The sequence below is a fragment of the Gopherus evgoodei genome, chromosome 15 (assembly GCF_007399415.2).
Source record: "Gopherus evgoodei ecotype Sinaloan lineage chromosome 15, rGopEvg1_v1.p, whole genome shotgun sequence".
NCBI classification, from domain to species: domain Eukaryota; kingdom Metazoa; phylum Chordata; order Testudines; family Testudinidae; genus Gopherus; species Gopherus evgoodei.
Window position 1 is genome coordinate 22,942,045 of NC_044336.1, and position 22,808 is coordinate 22,964,852.

The 22,808-nt window shown below is 39.0% G+C and overlaps 1 protein-coding gene across 2 annotated transcripts in view; it reads left to right on the top strand.

Annotated features, from left to right (window-relative positions):
• Nucleotides 1-22,808, top strand: part of CEP112 (centrosomal protein 112) — a 278,377-nt gene that overhangs the window by 251,632 nt on the left and 3,937 nt on the right. For both annotated transcript variants that reach the window (XM_030534468.1, XM_030534469.1), the window contains 2 exons: nt 8,308-8,397; nt 20,821-20,922. In XM_030534468.1, the coding sequence (XP_030390328.1) occupies nt 8,308-8,397; nt 20,821-20,922 (192 nt within the window). The remainder of the gene's footprint in view (nt 1-8,307; nt 8,398-20,820; nt 20,923-22,808) is intronic.

Here is a 22,808-nt window from a genome sequence, read left to right on the forward strand (position 1 = left end):
TACCTTTCCAGTACTTACCTTACCTTACCTTATTTCACCCTATATGTTCCAAATTGATTCCCTTGAGCATGAAGAGCTCTAAGACCCCAGTTTAGCAAGGTGCTTAAAGCACATGCCTGACTTCAAGTGTACCAGTGGTCCTGTTGACTTCACTGGAACTGCCTGCATACTTACAGTTAGGTTTATGATTAAATACCTTGCTGAAACAGGGACTAAAAAGTTGGGCCAGCAAAACCAAAACATTTCCAGAAAATGCTGAAAATACATAAACCAGGATCCAACGGAAAGAACACAGTGATACATGAGTTTGCAGCATTAGAACCAACAGTGTTGAAAATCTTGATCAAGAATATTCAGAGTACTCTGGAAGACCACCACTTTCCCAGATGAAATTTGATGGATGGATTGAGCTGCGCAAGAGCCAAAGTATATAGTGTATTGTTGATACATCCCTTCTCCTCCTTTCTGTGACTTGTATATAAGTCTTGAAACTTAAAAACAGGCTGGTCTTAGATCCTATGATGTTCAAGAAAACTTAGAGTGAACAATCTCTCTTTCATGGGTAGTTTTGGTGACCTAGTAGTAAACTGTTCACTCCAGTGCTCTTTTTATTTCCCCCTCCACCCTCCCCGCTGCACACTAGTGGTATGATCAAGTGGAGGGGGAGGAATCTTGCGTTATGCAAATGTAAGAAGCTGTATTGACAAGCTCAGAAAAGAGCCCTGGCCTAATTTTAAAAAGCGTTCAAGAGTCACAGCTAAGGCCAGATTTCCAAGAGCTCTCAGCTCCCATGTAAGCACATCAGCAAAGTGGCTACATTTTCACATTTGCTCAGAATCTAGCCATTGTTCTCAGTGGGAGCTGCTGAATCCAGAGTCTTTTGAAAAGCTGTCTAATTCTTGACCAATGAAACTTGTTTTTCATGGTGGTAGCAGAGAATGAGGAAAATATGTTGAGGTTCTTTTAGAGATATATAACACTATGGGGAACATATTTTTGAAAAAGACAGATTAACTGGTTAACGCTTGTGTTTTCATTCTAGGGTGTGATTGCTGTCTGAACATTAAGAAGCAGTATTAGTTAGTAGCTTGCACAAGAGATTAGATATCAGGATTCCTGGAGTCTATTCACACTCTGGCACTGTCTTGCAGGACCCAGGAAAGTGAGTTACTCCCTATGCCTCAGTTCCCCATCTGTAAAGGGTATATAATCCTTATCTAACATTGGTGATGAGGCTTAATTGCTCATAAATGGCTGGGAGAACCATGGAAGGAAGGTGTTATATAAATGTAAAATACTGTTTCAGGTGTTTTTAATTTTTATCCCTGGTGTGCAATAAATCATCAGAGCTATCTGTATAGACATAAAAATAATTCCAATTTTATTTATAGACTGTGGCTCAATTCTTAAAGGTATTTAGGTGTTGCTGCGGTAGTGTTGAAACACCTAAGTGATGTAGGTGTCTAAATCTCATTTTCAAAAGGGATTTAGAGCGCCACAAAGTCTAAATACTTCTAAAAATCTGGGCCTGTAAGAATAACTTGAGTGATTAAACCCACAAACTATTTTCAGAGCAGAATAATAATATGAATTTTTTTCTTTTTCAGTTGCAGTAATATTGACCACTGGATATAGGCTGAGGGGGAAGTGTTGTTTGTGAAAACAAAGCTATTGTTTTGACATAGACCACAGAAATGTTGCCTTTCATATTGAATCAGTAGCCTAATGAGTAGTGTAGTAATAGTTCAACATCAAAGCAGAATTTCTTGGATATATGGTGTGTTGCAACAACAACTAGAAAGTTCCCACCAGAAAGGAATTTTGCCATATGTGAACAGCATACATATGTATTAGGTTAAAACCATAAGATTTCCTTTCCTTTACACCAAAAACAAGAGAGAAATTGAGCACAGAAGTTTTGAAATGATTATGCACTGGAATGCAGAACAATCGAGGGAAAAAAACCAAGGTCCAAATTCTTTGGTGGTGTAAATGGGCAAAACTCTATTGAAATCAATGGAGCTGCATCAATTTTGAACCAGCAGAAAATTTGACCCAAATCTCAATCCTTGTCCTTTTAATAAAAATACTATACTTTTGTGACTCAAGGAGCATAGCAGAGGTCTCTGTAGTGACATTTTCCCAAGTTTTTTTTTTTTAATAATAATAAGCCCAGCCACCTTTAGTGCCATGGGTTCTCAAACTTTGGGTCAGGACCCCAAAGTGGATCACGACCCCATTTTAATGGGGTCACCAGGACTGGCGTTATGGATGTGCCTGGGCCCAGGGCTGAAACCGAAGCCTGAGCCTGATTGCTCAGGGCCAAAGCTGAAGCCCTGGGCAGCAGGGCTCAGGCTACAGGCCCCCGACTTGGGGCTGAAACGCTTGGGCTTTGCACCCCGCCCAGGGTGGCAGGACTCAGTCAGGCTCAGGTTTCACGCTCCCCTCCTGGGATCATGTAGTAATTTTTGTTGTCAGAAAGGGGTCATGGTGCAATGAAGATTGAGAACCCGCTTTAATGTAATATCACCCAGAGGATCACATAACTTTATTTAATCAGAGTACAATTACTTAAAAGGAGAGATGGGGCACAGATTAGTTGGAGAGTACTCGAGATTACTTTTGATGATAAACTTGACCTATTTTTCAACTAGGAGCTGCAGTTGCCTCTCTAAATAGAGAAACCACCCAACTAAGAAGATGAGTTCTTACCTGTGTGATCTTTAGACTGTTCCTGACCTATCACTCCAGATACAGATGTTAGGGCTCAGGATCGGGTCATTGCTGTTTTGTCACGGTTTTAGATAGTTTACAAGTGCACTTGTAGTTCTGGCACAAAATGCTGTGTAGTTCTTGTTCATGTTTGTATAGATTTTCCTCAACCTTCCAGAGTTAGGCTTTTCTTCACATGTTAGTGGAGAGGAAAGTCATAAATGATTTTAATCTGAATTAAAGAGGTATGCAAAAGGAGACCTGTACTCCAGAATTATTGTTGGCACAGATTTTGAGGGTGTAAGGTAGAAGCACTCGTCTATTGGCATTGTTAGATAATTAAGACAACAGTAGGTAATTACAGTAGCTTTTATTGCTACATCTTTCTCTAACTAATTATATTAATTGAGTAATGTATGTGAAGCCCTTTGAAGATGAAAAGAACTATTACCCCTATTATTAGTATTAGTCTGCATTGATCATAAGAACTGAGGTCTGTTCTCTTCTTGATGTGTATGCATAGCTGCTATTACAACTAATAAGAGTTATGCATGTTTATCAAAAAGAGAACATGCCCCTACCAGGCTTAATCTGATCTTGATGAACAATGACTTTCGAGTTTAATACCCTGCTCTTCAAGATTAGAATACCGTCAGGTCTTGCATGGAGAACATTTTAAAAGACCTCCCCTGCCCTACAAACCTCTCTTATTTATTCAGCTAATTATATTGAAGAGGAGGAACAGCATACCATGTTCACTGTGGCCAGTTCTGTACCACTGAAATCATTGGGAGTTTTGCCATTGACTTTAGTTGGAGCAAGAACAAGGCCTTTGTGCTCAGTAACTTACATAAAGGAGGAAATAATTTTCGTTGAAGGTTTCTGAAGAAAATACAATAGTTAAATACTTCGCATTAAGCAAAAATAGGTCAAAACTGTTTTGGTTTCTGCCTGTTCAATTCTTCCAAGACTGTATTTTTATGCACAGTTTTTTCTCTTTAACTCCTTCCTGTACAGTAGTTAAAGTACAAGCAGAACACTTTTCCATGTATTAAAAATGAAAAAAAAATCCTTCTTGTATCACCATTGTATGCTTGTTCATTTGATCCTTCCAGGTCTTTTTTGGGTTTTTTTCTTCAAACTAGATCTTGTAACTAATGCCTCACTGTGTGTTTCTGTCTGAAAAGTGATGTTATTGAACTGGCATCACGCCGTTCCATATTTATGTCTGTGACTTCAAGTCAAAACTATATGGTTTACAAGTTTAAAAAAAAATCTGTTCACACATTCCATCTATCTGCTAATATCCCCATCATATCTGAGTGTCTCACAGATATTAGCGAAAGCAGTGTTAATATCCCCATTTCGCAGCTGGAGGAGAACTGAGCTACAGTGACTTGCCTGAGTGACTTGCCTGAAGTAATAAAAGGAAGCCTGTGGCAGGGCCAAGAATTAAACTCAGATCTTCCGAGTCCTAGATCAGCACCGTAACCACAAAACAGTCTCGTCTCTCTTCCATCAGGCCCATGACTATCAATGTAGTGTGTTCTTTACATCTTATGAACAGTTGATTAAAACTCAGAAACGTTTGCAATATGAAATGTTTTAGTTTTTTTCCATTTTTATCAATAAATCTAACGAATGTGCTGTTTTCCGCAGCTGTAGTTCACCCACATTGTTGCAGTAGAGCTTTATTATCTCATTTACATTTTTAAGTGCTTTTTAAAGTGTAGGATATCTGGGCTGGAAAGCAAAACATTTCATTTCTTTGTTCTCAGGCCAACACAAAGCACTTCCAAGGTCAGGTATGGTGTAGACTTTCAACAGCAAACATGTTTACATGGTATTTGAAAGCCAGTGTAACTGAAAAAATACTGTCTTTGCAGCAGTGATGTAAGCTAACTCAGAAAAGCGGAGAAGGGGATGAATTTTGTACCTTGAACAGTTTAACTGATTAACAAACTGTTAACGCATGTCAACAGAGTCCACATGGACAGTTAGTACATGGCAGGCTAATGTGAGGTAGAGTCACACTGGAGTTGCAGCAAACTTTGTGTGTCCAGACACATCTAAATTGGTTACTCTTTTGTTTTCCATTTGGAAAAAATGGAAACTGCCTTTGTGATTCAAAACTTAAGGCTGAATTTTTTTATTTTTAAACTATCCTGTGTTGTCTATCCTATCAGTCATTAAATGTAGGCATCAGTATTCCATGGGTAGAACTTCGCATTTTGAAGATTTAGCATAAAAGCTTATACTTCCATGAAACAAATGCCTAATTGTGTTACTGAGTAATTGGGGTTAGTGCGGTATAGCAATTTTTTTTGCTGAATAATGACTTTTGAACCCTAATCCTATGTTTAATTTTCCAAAAGAGAGGTTATACAGTGCTCCCAGGATAAGCTGTCAACTGTTTAATACATTTTAAGTGCATCCTGCAAGAGGAGAGGTAGATTGAAGAGCTTTGTGAGCCCTGGATTCATAGCTACCCTGAGCCGCACACTCGGTAAAACCTTGGATAACATCTCCCTTTGGCATAGAAAAGTAAGACTAGATCTAAAAGTCTTCTTGTCTATGCTGTGGAAGTGCCCTTTTCATTGACACTTTATGCAGCTTTACACTCAGTTTTCTCTTGGGATATCCATCAAGGTTCTTACTCCGTAGGAATGGGAATCTTGCACAGGGACATTATTTGTCTGTAATTCTTATTCTCTGGAGATATTGATATGCAAGGATCTCACTCCTCCAACCCCACACTTTTCTTTTCTTTTCTTTGGATTGCCTTGATATAATGCTGATTATCTTGATTTGGTGTTTCCTTCTGGATGCTTCACTTCCCATGCAATGACGGGAACTAACGGAATCATTCAGAGAACAGCCTTGCTACACAACAATGGCTGCTGTGAAGTGACCAGTATTGGACTTGGCTCACACTCTACCCCACTCAGAAACCTTAAGTGCTAGATGACTTCACAAGACTCTCACAAAGGAATTAAATGTCTCTCCACCGTCCCACATGCAAGCATGTTAAGGACTGACAGTTATAATAGATAATGGTAATGGTCTATAAACTCACGCAATATATTCTATTTTGGATAATTGTATAATGGTAATTAGATCTGTAATAGAATAGAATTTACAACATTTTAAGAAGCAAATGTATAATAGTTAAACCCACATATCCTCAGATTGTCATGTACTTTTCACTGTATGCCCTCTGCAGAATATATTTGTGTGCTTTAAAAAAATAATAACAAAGACAAAAAGGGGAAATTGATGGATGAGATGGTGCTTTACAAGTTCTCTTCAATGGTGCCAAGTTGTTGCTGTGTTTACTATCAGTACGGTCTTGGTGGATGTATTTACTTGCTCCGGACTTTCCTAGTGGAATCCAATGAAAGTTGTTGTTTTTTCTCAAAGATGAAAATAAAATAAAACTGTATACACACATGCTCTTTTACACCACAGAAACCAAGCAAATGAATGAAACTTTCCAGTTAGAGGAAGGTTGGCAGCTTTGAGTGAAGGAAATAAATGTGGTTAGTGGGTGGTATCAGCACAGCTGAGGATCCCTTCCAGTGTACAAACAATTCCCTAATTCTCTTTTTCACCATGATATACTAGATGGATGATATTAGTTGCTCAATTGAAAATGGTAGTAGAAGGTGGATCCTGTAGGATCTCAGACAGCTAATACAAATATGGCTATTAAACATTACTGATTTTAGTAAAAAGGGAAACCAATTTCTCTATATGCTCAATCCCATTGAAATCAATAACAAAACTCATTTAGTTCATTGGGTCCATGGCCTGTCTCAATTGATTTTCTAGTACATGAAAATACCCCATTATTTTTACAAATTCATGAAATAGTATGACATAATTATTTGGGTTTTTGAATCATAAGTTATAGTTCTATTTTTAAATTGCCATATCAGAAATACAAAAACAAAGCACACATTACATGAATAATTTTTTCAGGCTATTAATACAAATGTATTGAACTCCAAGACATGTTGAGCACAGAAGATTGGCTGCAAAGATTGGTTTTCAACATTATCTAGCAAAAATGATAGTGTAAAAGCCACTGGGCAGGCTTAAAGTCCATTAAACTTTTTGGCATCAGAATATGTAATGGTTTTATAGCTTTAATACTTTAAAGTTAACGCCTGGCATCACTTCAAAACAATGTGCAAGATCTATCATAAGTAGTCCTCTTATCTTATCTGCATAGCAATTTTATCCTGTAAATGATTTGAGACTGCAGTATTTCAGTGCTGTGGAAAAGAGAGTTTTTTTCTGTTAAATCTTTGGTACTGCAAGTACCTTTAATTATTCCAATTTATTTATGGGTATTCCACATTGAGTAGCATGTGATACCATACCACATGCTCTGCAAAATGCATTAAGGGAACACAAGTTTGCTGATCTCTTTTTTACAGCAGACTTTCGAGTAGCATGTCCATGCTGTTTAGATTTTTAAAAGTCATTATAATTATATTTATTATGTATCGTCAGATCTAAATTTCCATTTTCAGAGACAGTCCTGACCCTGCTCTATACTTTCCAGCTGATACACTAGCTGTGTTCCCATTTCCTAGTCTTCTACAGATAACCCTAAATACTTCTCTTGCTACCATCACCACCTCTGTGATGGTGTTTCTCTAGCATAAGCATTGTGCACCTTCCTTCAAGTCAACTCTTGAGGTACCAATGCCCAGTTTCAAACAGGGGCCTATAATTAAACTTCAGGAAGTGAATATTCAGTATGCATTAAAACATTTAATGATAACATAAACAAACCTTTTTGTTAATTGTTTAGTTGTTGGAATTATCATATTTCAATTATAACCTCCTTGGGACATGAACTGTCTTTTGTGTGTTCTTATATCATCTAGCACTTTGAAGCCTTGGCCTGAGAGTTAGGTCGTGAGATCCAGCAATACAAATAAATAATAACAAACCAAATAATTGTGTCTCATCTGATTTTATTAAAAATTGTGATGATTTAAGAGCAAGACAAAGATCAGTTAAATTAGCATTGTTATTAGCAATAATTATTTATTGGATTTGTATTTCTCATTTGTATATATATGTGCAAGGTGCTTTAGTAGCAGGTAAAGCCTTACCTCAAGGAGCTTACAGTTTAGATAACTTTGAGTCCATTTCCACTGTAGATGCAAGACATGGTTCCTGAGAGAGCAGATTTTTTTTTTCCCCTTAAGTCTAAGTACTGGTGCACCATGAAATGATTCCAAACAAAACACAGCTTGTACAAATAAAAAGAGTAAAGGGAACTTTATGAACATTAGCAATACTTGTAAATAGATGAGAGAGCTCAGTTCTGCTACCCTTACACCTACATTGGAAGTCCTGTTGTAATCAGCGGAACTACCTGTGTAGTAAGGTGCTAAGTGAGAGTCAGGGTGTCAGAATAAGTTTGTCAGTGGCTCTCTTGATATTGTTGAAAACGAAGATTGAAGAGTATACAATACCCATGACTTTTGCTACCAACTGAACGCAATTATATGGGTTTTTTTTCCTTCCATCTTCTAATTTTTAATGTGTGTTTTGTATTGATTGATATTGTTTCAGGCTTTACAAGATGAAATGGAAAATTATTGCAATCAGGTACGGTCTACAGAAAAGAAGCTGCAGCACAAGGAGTTGGAGACACAGGAACAGGTAAACAGTACTGTCCTACTAGATTTCTTTTCTTGGGCAAACAGACTTTACATTTGACAATAATATCTTGCTTCAAGAGAAAAGCAGATCTTCTCCTACCATACTTTCAGCTAGCTTTCTTTTTTGTTTTTGTTAATAAAAGAGAATTAAACTGTCTGAACCCCAGGGGCAAATACTTATCCAATGCTCTTTGTTTCAAGATGGTATTTCAACTATTTTAGCTGTTAAATTATGCTTTTTAGGCAACAATATTGTTTTGAATGGAGGTTTCTGGTATTACTATAACCTGTTATTTCATGACTTTTGTTAAGAGAGCTATAATTTGACAATACTTGGGATAAAAATAATGTTTATTGTAGATCTTATGCATTCATTGTGTTAGAGTATTGTACATAAATGATTCCATATGATTAGCACTGCTAAGATTATTCTGGACATGGTCAGTGAAATCAGAAATTCCTAATGTTCATTTTTCCTCAGTCTGCTCCATAGCAGAGCTCACTATTTGTAATGTACAGATTGGGAAAATTAATCTAATATTGTTATCAGAATTGTTACGTGAAATTATCACTGAAATGCAAAGTGATATGCCTGCATTAGAACCATGTTGTAAATTGAAATATGCAGGAAAATACAGAAGTAGTAGAGCTTGTACAAATCCACATATCCCTGTCTTTGATCATGCATTCACACAAAGAAAACCAACCTGATGTAAGGAGAGGTGAGTTTGTAGAATCCCCCCTTGTCTCTATTGCTTTTTCTGTACTGACTTGTAAACACTTGTGCAGTGTTTCAGATCTTGATTTGGTGCCAAAGTGCCCATGGCTCATTCTGTATGTTCCCATATCTGTACTTCCTCGTACAGTAACATTTTGGGATAATCATCATCAGAGTGTCTCAAAAAATTTGTAATGATTAGCAAGTATTATTGTCCTATTTACAGATGGGGGCTGGCCCATTGAGACACAGACATATGATGACTTGACCACAGTGGTATAGTGAGAGTGGCAGAGTCTGGAACAGAACCCAGCTTTCTTGAGTCCTAGGTCTCTCTCCAACTATTAAATAGTGTTTTCAAGCATCTCCTCTAGATGTGTCAAACTGTTTGCCTAATTTTCTCCCCTAAGCTGTTTTTTCCTTCCAGTATGTGTTTAACTCATTTTTAACATAGTAATATCTTAATAGTTGCAGTTTCTGTTGGTGTCTTTGTTAGTTCATTCCACACATATCCTCTTGAATAAAAAGTTTTTTAGGAACTTCCTTAATACCCATTCCTTCCTTAGTTTCATTATACCTTTCTAGCAGTTTTTATGGCATTCACCTTCAATATTTATCTTCTTCTTTACACCTCAGTAATGTCCACTAAATTTCCATTCCTTTTCTAATTCTCTTATATCGTTCCTATAAAAGAATTCCCCAAAATTGTACTTGTTCTTCTAAGCATTGGGTAATGTTCAGAAATGTCTGAAATGTCATAGGATTTAAAGTCCCATTTTCAGACCTGAGGTAGAAGCCAAATTCCCATTGATTTTTTCACCGTCAAGTCCAGAGCTGCTTCTGCAATTTGTTAATATATTAGCATTGGAAGATGCTGATTCTTAGCCACAGTGAGTTAATCAACAATTGTGGCTTTGTTGAATGAGTTCAAGCTTGCTCATCTCACAAGGTTTTTTGAGTCTTTCCTTTTAATTTTTTAATTTAGTCTCTCTCTCCAGAAACTCAATGGTAAAATGGATCTCTGATATATTTGTCATTGTTATTCCTTGGCCAGACTACCCATAGACATGTTCAGAGAAGGGGCAATAATGGTAGACAGCCTCGGATCAGGCGGTTGAGATATTCAAGGCACTTACTTGGAACTTTCTTCCTACACTTATCAAATATTGCTGCCTCGATACCGCATTGCATAAAGGATTGAAATTTGCTTGGCATCATTACAAAGGACAGTTTTCTGGGCTTTTACATGTCTCCTTTAAAAAAATAATAGGAGGAAGGGGGTGGGGTTAAACTGCTTCTGCTTTTCATTAAAAGGAAAAATTCTGTGTTTTGATTCTATAACAACAACAAATAAGTGAATGAGACATGAAAAAAATATTTTGTTGTGCTTTTAATTAAAAACAAAAAGCTGGTTCTTGTTATGGCTTGTTGGGTGGCATTTTAGTGCTCAATGTTTGTCTTATTTCTGTAGGGGCATCCTTATAGCTCTGCAGTCTCCAGAAGTGATTGATGAATTTACTAAGCTTACCCTTTGTTCCTAACAAAGAATTAACCTGTTCCTTATTAAATTGGTCAAGACAGATACAATATTTACACACACATTCCACACAAAAAAGCTATAAAAAGATGATTAAGGTTGCAGAGACAACTAGAACTGAATGCAACTAGAACTGAATGCAATATCCCAGTTGAGGGTAATCTATTGATTTGTATAAAATACTATAATATTTTCCATCTTGTTTTCTGGCCTAGTCTTTGTGCAGCATAACATTTTGTTTGCGTATTTGACCACCACTGCATACTGAACAGAAGTTGTCATGCACTGTCTTTGTCTTTTTCCTAAATGGTTACATTTAATTTAGAACTCAACAATGTGGCTGAATGTTTCAGTTTATTCTTTCTGGTGTACATTACCTTGCATTTCTCAATATTGAGTCTCACCTGCTAACATGTTGCTCATTCTTCCACTTTTATTAAATCCCTTGAAAGTTTTTCAGTCTTCTTTAAATCTTGACTAACCTACATTTTGCAACAGAGAGTCCTGTGGCACCTTTAAGACTAACAGATGTATTGGAGCATAAGCTTTCGTGGGTGAATACCCACTTCGTCAGACGCATTTTGCATCATCTGTAAATTTTGTTGTTCACCCCATTTTCCATTAAGTAACACTAGTTCTCGTGTGGAACATTGGGGCACCTCATGCCTAACCTTTTGTGATGTTGAAATATTGAACATTTATTCCAAATATAAGCTTCCCAACCACTTGAGACATTTTAAAATTTTATTCCTGGCAGGCAACTAATGAGAGGTCAGTAGAATTTGACTCAGAATATTGGAGAGATGAGGTTTCCTTATAGGAGTGTCTGGACCATTAAAACAACCCCAGAGAAGTTCCTGGGAAATCCTGGAGGCATCCCAATGCAGGAAATAACTAGAGCCATTTCCTAAAACAGGGCAGTAAGGTTTCTTGCTTCCCAGTAATATGTAGACTTCTGATTTTAGATTAGTTTTCCATATTGTCTGTTCTGTGTTGCAGCCAGGGCCGGCGCTTCCATTTAGGCGACCTAGGCAATTGCCTAGGGTGCCAGGATTTGGGAGGGCGGCAGGCTGCTCTGGTGGACCTCTCGCAGGCGTGCCTGGGGAGGGCCTGCTGGTCCCGCGGTTCTGGTGGAGCATCCGCAGGCACGCCTGCGGCAGGTCCACCAAAGCCGCAGGACCAGCGGACCCTCCGGAGGAACGCCGGTGGGAGGTCCGCCGGGGTCGGCAAGCCGGCCCTGCCCCTAGGGCGCCAAAAGCCCTGGCACCGCTCCTGGTTGCAGCATTTAATTGTCTTTGATAAATGCATAGTTTCAACATTGTCCTACGTATTCAAGCTCTCTAATGGGAAGATCTACATCCTTCACTTTACTGGAGAACTGTTCTGTTTCTTGAATTGTACGGCTTCATATCAAGCTGCCACCTTTATAGAAGTTTTAAAATCTGAGTCATTATTGCAGCTGTCCCTATATTGTTTATATGACTTCAGTTCAGCAGAGGATGTAAGCACATGCTCAAATCCCATTGACTTGAATGGGAATTAAGCATATGCTTCAAGTTAAGCACATGCTTCAATGCTTTGCTAAATATGGGTGGACTTAAGCATGTGCTTAAGTGTTTTGCTGAACTGGGGCCTATTTTAACATCTGTGATAGATATCCCAGTCACATTCTGGCTTGAATATCTGGACTTCTTTAAAAAAAAAAATTTAAAGCAACCACCACACGCAAAATATACAAAAAGCTTATAGTAGACAGACCTCTGAGAAGTTCTCCATGGGAACCCTACCTCAGAAACCATTTCAGAATGTTGCTCCCCTGTTTACTTTTTCATTTTGAAAGGACTGCCAAAGATTTTAAATTTTGGAGTGGGAAGGACATTGGGTGAAGTTCGTACCCCATGAAGGAGGAAGAAAAAATTATAAAATTCACCTTATGCTCACGATTACATGAGCACTGTAGTACAGCTGCTACTATACAACACTGAAGATGTTTAAACCATAGCAATCATCCTCAAGGGTAAAAGCATCAGTCATGTCACAAAAAGAGCCTTAAAGGAGAGGGATGCTGTTCAGACAGAAAATCAATTATGTACAATTCATGAATATTATTGAGGGGAGTCAGGGTGAGTGCCAGTACAGATTTCCAAGCCTTTAATTTCCATTTTCTCTGATTGATTAAAATAAAGGCAGAGGGAAATTAGATGAGTTAGGGTTGTGTTGGAGGTATTTGGAGTGAAATCTGTTTAATAAAACAAAGCTGCTTCATTTTATTCCAAAGTACAAAATGAAAACAGGAGTGATAATTGAGAGCTGTGACTCAATAGCATTTATTGAATTTTTCATGTTTAATGTTTATTATTCTGACTTGCTTAATTTTATGACTGCTGGATATTTACTGCATTCAGTTGCCATGCCAAATTAATATATTTGTTCACGGACAATGCTATTATGCAGCATTCTGAAACGTTGGTTCTTCAAGTGGTTGCAGACGTGCATTCCACTCAGATGTGCACGTGCCCAGTGCACCAAAGCTTAGCAGTACCTGTGGCAGGTGGGTCAGCACTCGCACACTTTGGCTCCTTAGCCCCTCCCCTAGCTATTTAAGGGCAGCACTCTCCAACCCTCCTTGGTTCCTTCTCACTGCCCGTGACTAGATTGTAGCATTGTGTGTGGTATTTTACCTTGTGCTTCACTATTTCAGTCTTTCTGGACCTTTGTTGTCTATAGTTAATAGTTAGATAGTATAGTAGTACCCTTAGTTTTAGTTAGTAGAAGTCAGTTATGATCAATAGGTATCCTGGTATGATGCCACCACCACAGTTTGAACATTTTCCATTGCATGGGTTGCTGTCCTCAGTAGTGATTCCCAGTTGTGGTGTTTATTGTGCCTGACAAAAGGGAGCACTGAAGAAAGGTTCAAAATCTGCATATGTTCAGGTGGTGAGAGACTTACACTTCAAGCAGAACCTTACAGAGCAGACCATGAGGCCCAGTTTGGCACCGGGGATCTCTATGGATCAGTTGGCCCTCTCAGGCAACTTTGGAACCAAAACAGGCCAATGTTCCTGTGCCAGGCTTTGATACCTCTCCAAGGAGGAAGATAAATTGTTGTTCTTCCTTGGATCTTTTAAAAAAGAAGGTCTCAAAAAACTGACTGCAGCCGCTTCAGAGCTCAGAGATTCATTCTCCTCTTTCAAGAGGAGAGCAGACTGACACTATGAGTATTCTGGCATGTGGGATGAAGCTGGGCCATCTACCCACTCTCTAGTACTAAGGTGGCATCAGCAGGACATTGTAGTGTCGACTCCAGTACCATCTGTGTGACGCCCATTGAGTCTGATACTGATGACATTGTTCGCGAATGGTTCCATGCCATTGGCATACCAGGCAGCATTGGACAGGCTTTTCCTCTCTGTTCCTGACTCATCAGTTATTCAGGAGCATTCAGCGTGTCAGACCTTCTTCTGCTCTGTCCTCTGAGCCACTTGGAGTAATTGCAGACTTGCCTCAATTGTCTGCACCATCTTCGGCACTGCCTAAGAGTCAGAGTGGGCACTCAAGGTCAGCCTCCTTGTGGGTACCAAGATGCCCATCAGCACAATTAACGTCTTTGGTGCCAACTATGACTGTGGCATGGACCACATCTACAGAATCAGTACCAGCCCTGGTTTCAGTACCGTCTTTTGTTTTGGTGCTGGTTGGGAGTGTGATGCCACTGCCAGTCCTCAAGGCATTGACTTCTCCACCTGCCTTGATATGTATCCAACTTTCAGCTTTCAGATGAGTCTTGCTGTCTGTTCACTCCACCAGGGTTGGCTTCTCCATTGTCTTCAGACACGTAACACGTGACACCTAACAGTGACTTCTCTAGCCAGTTTGCGGAGCAACATGGATGTGAGCTGAGTGGGAACAGTCCTCCACCAGTGAGAGTCCTTTGGATGAGGGGTTAAGGAATTGGGGATCATGAACATTCCAACAGAGACAGTGGAGGCCCCCTACTGGAGGGGGAAGGCAGAGGAGGGAGTTTGTTAACCACAGCATTCTTTGTTATTCTGTGGTGTTGACAATGAAAGCTTTTATTCCTATCCAGCTCATGTAATCTCAAGAATGCTGTTCTTGTCATATGCAGCCCGCTGTTTTTTAAAGTTTTGCCTAGCTTCTCTTCCTTTGCAGTTATGAATTATATAGACCTTTAGTGCTTAACTACAGACGGAGGATTTTCCAGGTGGGGGATCTGGGGTAAGAACAGAAAGATATTGAAATACAAGCCGCTAAAGTAATAAGGTCTCTTGGATGCAAGTTGAAAGAAACTGATTTAGAGCAGAAAGCTTAGATTGTGCATTGAGCAGCACAGCATAACTGTGTCCCTTAAGGGTTAGTAAAACAGCAAGGCAAAAGATGTTTTGGACACTCAGATGGCTTACTAGCTAAAGAGAGAAAAACACAAAGGTTGACTATGCCACCACCTTATGCTTTATTGAAATTGTGAGAGCAAGGTGGGTTCTGTAGCTGAATTTATTTTGCTATCATAGAACAACATGGTGCATATTTGACGAAAGAACATGAGTGGCTGATATTGCTCTATGATTTTCAGTTGAATTGAATTTATGCAATTTTTAATGCTTATTACTAATGAAAACTTAAGAATAGTATAGTCAAATGAAATTGTTGTATGTCTTTAAATCTGTAAGAACCACATGTCAGCATGCATTTCACAGTGAGGGTAGTAACTCCAACCTCCTATCGTGAGTTTCACATATCCAGGATTTTGCAAATTGGGGCTGCATTGTAATAATAATACTTATATACTGAAGAGCTAAATGTCGCCTGTTGGAGGCAGGCAGTCCCATGGGGTAGAAGAAGAGTTGCTGGGTTTGGAAGGATGAAGGGCTTAGTTTTGGATAATTCACATACACACCCAAACGAAATGTCTATCTCCTGTGAGACTTGTCTTGACTCATTATGACAATACATCATTTTATGCCATGCAGTTCAGCATTTCTTATATTTCATGTTGGAATGTGTGGGGATGGTTCAGCTCTTATGTTTTTCCTAACTTGTGTGGCCAGCCAAAGGTTACTTTATCTATCTGTGGCAAATACAGCTTTTAATTGCTTCTGTTGACATCAAAGATGATTAATAATGTAGAATTTCAAACTGTATATGCCATCCACATACTTGAGTAAACAAAAAATCAGTGTGACAACTTGTATTAAAACCTATAAAACCTTTCCTGGAGGTTGCTGGATTAAATCAGCTCATCGAAATGAACAAGAAAAAAGGCTTTCTCACGGCTGAAGAAAACCTAACACAACACCAAATAAAACAGAGCTATCCCATCCAACAGACTAAAGCCCTCCTGAGGGATGAAGAACTGCAATTTTAAACATCTCTTAAGGATATAGAGGAGACATAGCTTTGGTGGGTCCTAGGTAGGCAACTCACATCAATGAAAGAACAGATAAGTCTTTAGGGACAAAAAACCAAACCAAACAAAAACACTCTTCAGTTTTAGTTTTCCTTGGTCTAAAATAAATCTTAAAAATATAGACTCCCTCCCCATCAAAATTAGCATACCATACCCAGCTATATGTTGTGTGTTAGTTATAAAGAAGTAATTTAGACTTTCACCATGATCTATTTAAATCTCTTGGGTCAGTAAATCTTGTTAGTAACTTCAGCCAACAACTATTAGCATGTTGTTTAGCACAGTGTGACAGGAAACATCTGGGATCTTATTTTCATCTCATTGTGCAATTATTAATGAATATAGTTGAAAGTAATATACTTTCAACAAACTATCTTGGCACTGAATTTATAGGGAGATCCTCTTCACCGTGATATTACGGTCTAGTATTTTGCATATCAGTTTTCACTGCAAAATGGTGCATGCACCTTCTCACTGAAGTCCAGAAAGAAATCATTCTAAGAATCAGCCCCAAGCAATCCTTCAGCTACCAGGGATTATTTCTTGCTTTGTCTGTCTCTCTATCTCTTTTTTTAAAATAGTACTCAAGAATTTCCTTCCAGCCAACTTAGTAATGTGTATCTGGATTCTAAAGCATGGTACTTATTTCTTTGTGACTTTCCAAGAATTATCTTCCTCAAAAGGGAACATCTCTCTTCAGCCTTTGCTGGATTACAGTGTGAAAAGTGTACAACAGTTTTGTGAAAACATGCAGTTAGGTTGCACTTGAAGATTATACTGGTAAAAAATAACCAGGTTGGAAGAGGCCTGTCGCAGAATTTGACCATAATTAGTGCACTCACAAAGCCATGTCTTACCTGAAGTTTTCATTACACGTATTTGGAATAAAACTTACTTGACTTCCAGAAATTGCACAAGAAGAATACATATTAAGGGGTCTGAGCCACCCTTCTTTACGCATCTAAAACTCCCATTGACTGAATGGCTGGTGTGGCTGCAGGGGCGATGCTGGTTTTAGCCTTAAGCGCTGCCAGCAATCAGAATGGTGAAATTCACCCCACGGTGGGCCTAGTGCAAGACCATTCACAACATGATATATGTATGGTATGGCAATGCAGATAGGAACAGGACACTGCAATGGGGCCTGCACACAATGGAAGGGTGTCTCTGAATATGCAAGGGTGGAAAAGGGCTACTGGCAATAGAACTGAGTAGCCAAACTTGCATGGATCTAGTGACCAGGAATTAGAGGTTCTGCAGCCACTATTCCCATAGACTGAAATGATGGTGACAGAAGGAGTGGACTGGCATCCCACTGCCTGTTTGCAGAGTGGGGGCCATGGAATTCTTTTCCCTGGACCTTGCATCCCCAATTTTATAAGCTTTGTGCATGCTTGTAATGTGAATGTGAATTTCACTGTTATTGTATTATCTTTAGATATGAGCTCAGAAAAGCTCTCCAGCACAATCTGCCTGATTGGTGAAATATAGTTTTTATTTTTTCTTAACTTCCCCAAAAAAAAAATTTAGCAGTTCTAGCTGTCTGTTTCTTCTCCTCTCTCACCAAGAACATGTATAACACATGGTAAATGAAGACAAATATGCATGTTCTGCTGCATCCAGAACTCCACCCTCAATGAGCTCTTGGCTCAAAGGATGTTTATCCTGGCAAAGTACATATATCTCATAATGTTTAAAGCACTCACACAAATAATAGCATAAATGTATCTAAGTTATTTTATTTTTAAAAGAATACAAATCTTGATATCTCTCTCTCTCTCTAACACTCACACTCACACTGTCACACACTGTCACACACTCACACACACACACACTTCAAACAAGATTCTGTGAGTCAACAGTGAAACACTGTTGCAAAAAAAGTGAACATCCTTCTGGGATATATTAGCAGAAATGTTGTAAGCAAGACATGAGAAGTAATTCTTCTGCTGTACTCCACACTGATTAGGCCTCAACTGGAGTGTTGTGTCCAGTTCTGGGTGCCACATTTCAGGAAGGATGTGGACAAATTAGAGAGAGTCCAGAGAAGAGCGACAAAAATGATTAAAGGTCTAGAAAACATGACCTGTGAGGGAAGATTGAAAAAATTGGGTTTGTTTAGTTTGGAAAAGAGAAGACTGAGAAGGGACATAACATTTTAAAGTATGTAAAAGGTTGGTACAAGGAAGAGGAAGAAAAAATGTTTTTCTTAATCTCTGAGGATAGGACAGGAAGCAATGGGCTTAAATTGCAGCAATGGCAGTTCCAGTTAGACATTAGGAAAAACTTCCTAACTGTCAGGGTGGTTAAACACTCAAATAAATTGTCTAGGGAGATTGTGGAATCCCCGTCATTGGAAATTTTTAAGAGTAGGTTGGACAAACACCTGTCAGGGATGGTCTAGGTAATACTTAGTCCTGCCACGAGTGCAGGGAACTGGGCTGGATGACCTCTTGAGGTCCCTTCCAGTTCTATTGTTCTGTGATTCTATGATTATTTATATTCAGCTGAATATAAATTATTTATATTCAGTTGAAACTTTTCTCCTTACTGTAGACATCTGCAAAGACATCTTGCTTTAACCCTCCATCCAGTTGCATGGCCTTTAAGTATGAATGCTCTGGAACTATTGGATAAAAAAAATCATCACCCAAACTCTCCTGAGACTCAAGAGTATTATGTAAACAATGCACCAGGGCAGCACAGCCTAGGCAATGAGAGACATGAGTCTCATGGGTCTCCTGCATGCTTTGCTTACAACCAAGCCTCTAGAAATGCCCTTTCCCAGTCAGTTTTAGTTGGAGGATTGTTTAAAATACTGATTAAAAGGAGGGGGAAATTAAGTATAAAAATAATTAGAAAATGATGACTGCAGCTGGTTATACTGTTTCCTTAATGTGTATAAATTAGCCCTGAAGTGCATAGGACATACAGATATGGGCACTGCTGGTAGGTTCCAAAGATGCCATGGTAGTAATGCATATCTATGTCAGAAACCCCAAACGAAATAGCACAGAACTCCTTTACTTCAGCCTTTATTTATCATAACTTCTTTCTGAAAGTTTAAAAATATTTTTTTTCACTCTTGCAGCTATTTCATTTTGGGACTTATACACCCTTTCCATATTTAAAGGGCCTGATATAATGCCCACCGAAGCCAATAAGGAGTCCTTCCATTGACTTCAATGGGTATTGAATCCATCCCTCAATGACTGGTGATCATTTAGGTAGACAAAAATCAATTCATGATTCTCTATATAGTTAGAATAGAGACATAATTTTCTAGTGATATTTTTAAGCATATACACGGATGAGCTGCTAGAGTGGTAATATTTCCTTAATATATACCCATAATCATGTATAAAAGGATCACACACTGGTCTCTTGAAGGTGCTCACAGAGTCATTCCAAGTCCAAACATTTTAGAAATCTCTTTGAGCATTTGAATCTCCAGCAGGGTCTTGAATTCATTGCAGCCAAAAGGGAAAGGTCACGCAGAAAGCAGAAGCATATGGATATTGCTGTAGTGTCAGATAATGTGTTTAGAAATTACTTTAAAAGAGAATAATCATTTCAAGAGACAGGTTTTGGTCCTACTCAAGTTAATACTTTTAGAGCTTAGTTAGAAAAATAGTAGATCAACAATTTTTACTCTGCTGCAGTGACTGAAAAATGAGCTGTGAAGAGGGCAAGGAATGTCTTGCAAATTTTCTGTGTAATAATAAGTAAGACAAGATCCTCAAAATATCTAGATGGGAATTGACAAGTCATTAAACTATTCTGACTGCATCATTTAGCTGGAGGGCATTAATAGTCCTGGAATGAAGTCCAAGAAACACCAAGCTGTAAATAAAATATAGTTATATCCATAGACACAAAATGTTCCTCCTTACAAAAGTTCTTAATTTCAAAGTGTTTTGAAAAAAATTCTGGTTACAGAATTATTTTGTCTCGTATATTAGGAGTGAGACACAAGCAATGCCTGTGGACCTGAGCTAACGCCCACTGAAGTCAACATGAAGGCTCCCATTGACTTCAGTGGCTGCTGCATCAGGCCATCTGCCCAGTCCCCAGCCTTGCTTTCATTAAAGCTTCCCATGTACGGATATAGCCGCATGGCCCTTCCTTTGTCCTCTCACACCATGTCTTAACAGAACTCCTACTAGATCTCCTTTTCCTGCCCATTTTCTCCACACTCCTTTTCTAGCTTTTTCCTTCTTGTTTTCTTTTCTGTCTACTTGTTCTCTTCTTTATTCTCTTTTGCTCTTTTATATGTTTTGGGGGGACACTTTATCCTCTCCGTGCCCCCGCCCCCTCCAGCCATCCACCAGTACAGCAGAACCTGCTCCCTGTTCTCCCACTCACCAGAATTCTGCATGGCCCTGGGGATGGTAACTGATGCCATACAAGGCTGAGCTGAGTAATGAGAACTACAGCTGGTTGCATAAAGGGCACGGCAGGAACGGAGAGGGAAGGTGGGTGACATAAAGGAGCTGCCTACCACTTTATCTGCAAAGGTGGCCGCATGCTTGCAGTGTCTGTGTGCGATGGTGGTGGGTGGATCTGTGTTCCTACAGCGTTCTTCCTCCATACTGATCCTACCTTGCCCCCCATCCCCAAATTAGTCTTGTTCTGGCCTCCAGATTGGGGGAAACTGCTCTAAGAAGAAGCTGACTGTGAAGATTCTCTCCTGCCCCCTAAATTGGTTATGAGTCATTTAAATCTCTTTATTCAATTTCAGGTGACATACATACGACAAGAATATGAAACCAAACTTAAAGGTCTGATGCCAGTGTCTTTGAGAAAGGAACTCGAAGACACCATTGCATCTTTAAAATCTCAGGTAAGATATCAGCACTCAGTTGTCTCCAATTCTAGGGTTTAAATAACACTCATCTCTTTTATAAAGGAAACTATGAATGCATTACATTTGGCAATATTGGATTGATGTCAGTGATAAACTGGCAAGAGTCCAGCGTTCATCACACCATCACCTTTCTTCTAGGATCCCCATCTCCCCAACTCCTTCATCTTGCTAGGCAAAGAGTCATCTCTCTTGATCCAAGCCATTTACCTCAAATGCCTGCTGAAAGTAGAAAATAAAGTCAGCAGTGATGTTGCAGCTATTACCTTTTTTCCCTCAAGAATATGCTGCTGAAGACAGAGTACGGTTAGCAACTGTCTATTATCAGTGTTTCTTCAGAAGAAGAATGCACTGGTGGAATCTTTGGGTACGTCTATACTACCCGCCCGATGGGCGGGTAATGTTCTATGTATCGAGGATCAATTTATCACGTCTCGTCTGGACGCAATAAATCGGTCCTCTAATCAACACCCATACTCCACCTCAGCAGGAGGAGTAAGTGGAGTCGACGGGGGAGCCGCGGGAGTCAACTAGCCACCGTGAGGATGGCCAGGTAAGTCGAACTAAGATACTTCAACTTCAGCTACACTATTCGCGTAGCAGAAGTTGTGTATCTTAGTTCGAACCCCCCAACTAGTGTAGCCCAGGCCTTTGTTTCCTTTGCAGCCTGCATAATAAAGCAGCCCTTTGCTTTTTCAGGTACTGCCTCAAAAGCCCATTGTATTAATTCCAATTTTGGTTGATAAAGTTAATAGTGTTGATATAATATATTGTTGAAGACATTTGATTTGGTACACACAACATTTTGGTTTGGATTTTAAGCGGGAATTAACTCAGAAAATCCTATGATCTGTGTTGTGTTAGATAAAACTAGATGGTTCCTTCTTGTCTTAAATCTATGAAACTGTAAATTAATCTGAGTGGCAGCACTAGAAGTAAGAATAGTAAAGATGAAGACAAATTGTTAAATGTCACTTTCTTAAACCAATGACTGATCATGTTTAAAAAAAACACCTTACCTCTTTGGTAGGGCTACTGGCCTAGTGGGTAGTTAGGAAGCAGTAGGTGTGATATATCTTGACTTTAGTCAGGCTTTTTAGTCACACAGCCCCGCATGATATTCTCATAAGCAAATAAGAGAAATGTGATCTAGATGAAATTACTATAAGGAGTGTGCAGAACTGGTTGAAAGACCATAATCAGAGTAATTAACCATGGCTCACTGTCTAAAGAGGAAGGTGTATCTAGTGCAGTCCTGCAGGAGTCAATCCTGGGTCCGGTAGAATTCAATATTTTCATTAATGATTTGGTTAATGGAGTGGAGAATATACATATGAAATTTGTGGATGACACCAAGATGGGAGAGGTTGCTAGCACTTTGGAGAACAGGATTAGATTTCAAAATTAACTTAACAAATTAAACAAAATGACATTCAATAAAAACAAGTGCAAAGTACTACATTTAGGAAGGAAAATGCACAAGAACTGGGTAGAAAATAGTACTGCTGAAAAGGACTTGGAGATTATAGTGAATGACAAACTGAATATGAGTCACTGATGTAATGCAGTTGCAAATAAGGCTAATATTCTGGGCTGTATTCATAGGAATGTTGTATGTAAGACATGGGAGGTAATTGTTCCACTCTACTAGGCACTGGTGAGGCCTCAGCTGGAGTAGTATCCAATTTTTGGGTGCCGCACTTTACGAAACCCGTGGACAAACTGGAGAGAGTCCAGAGGAGAGCAACAAATATAATTAAAGGTTTAGAAAACCTGACCTTTGAGGAAAGATTTAAAAAACTGGGCACATTTAGTCCTGAAAAAAGAAGACTGAGGGGGGACCAGATAAGTCTTCAGATATGTTA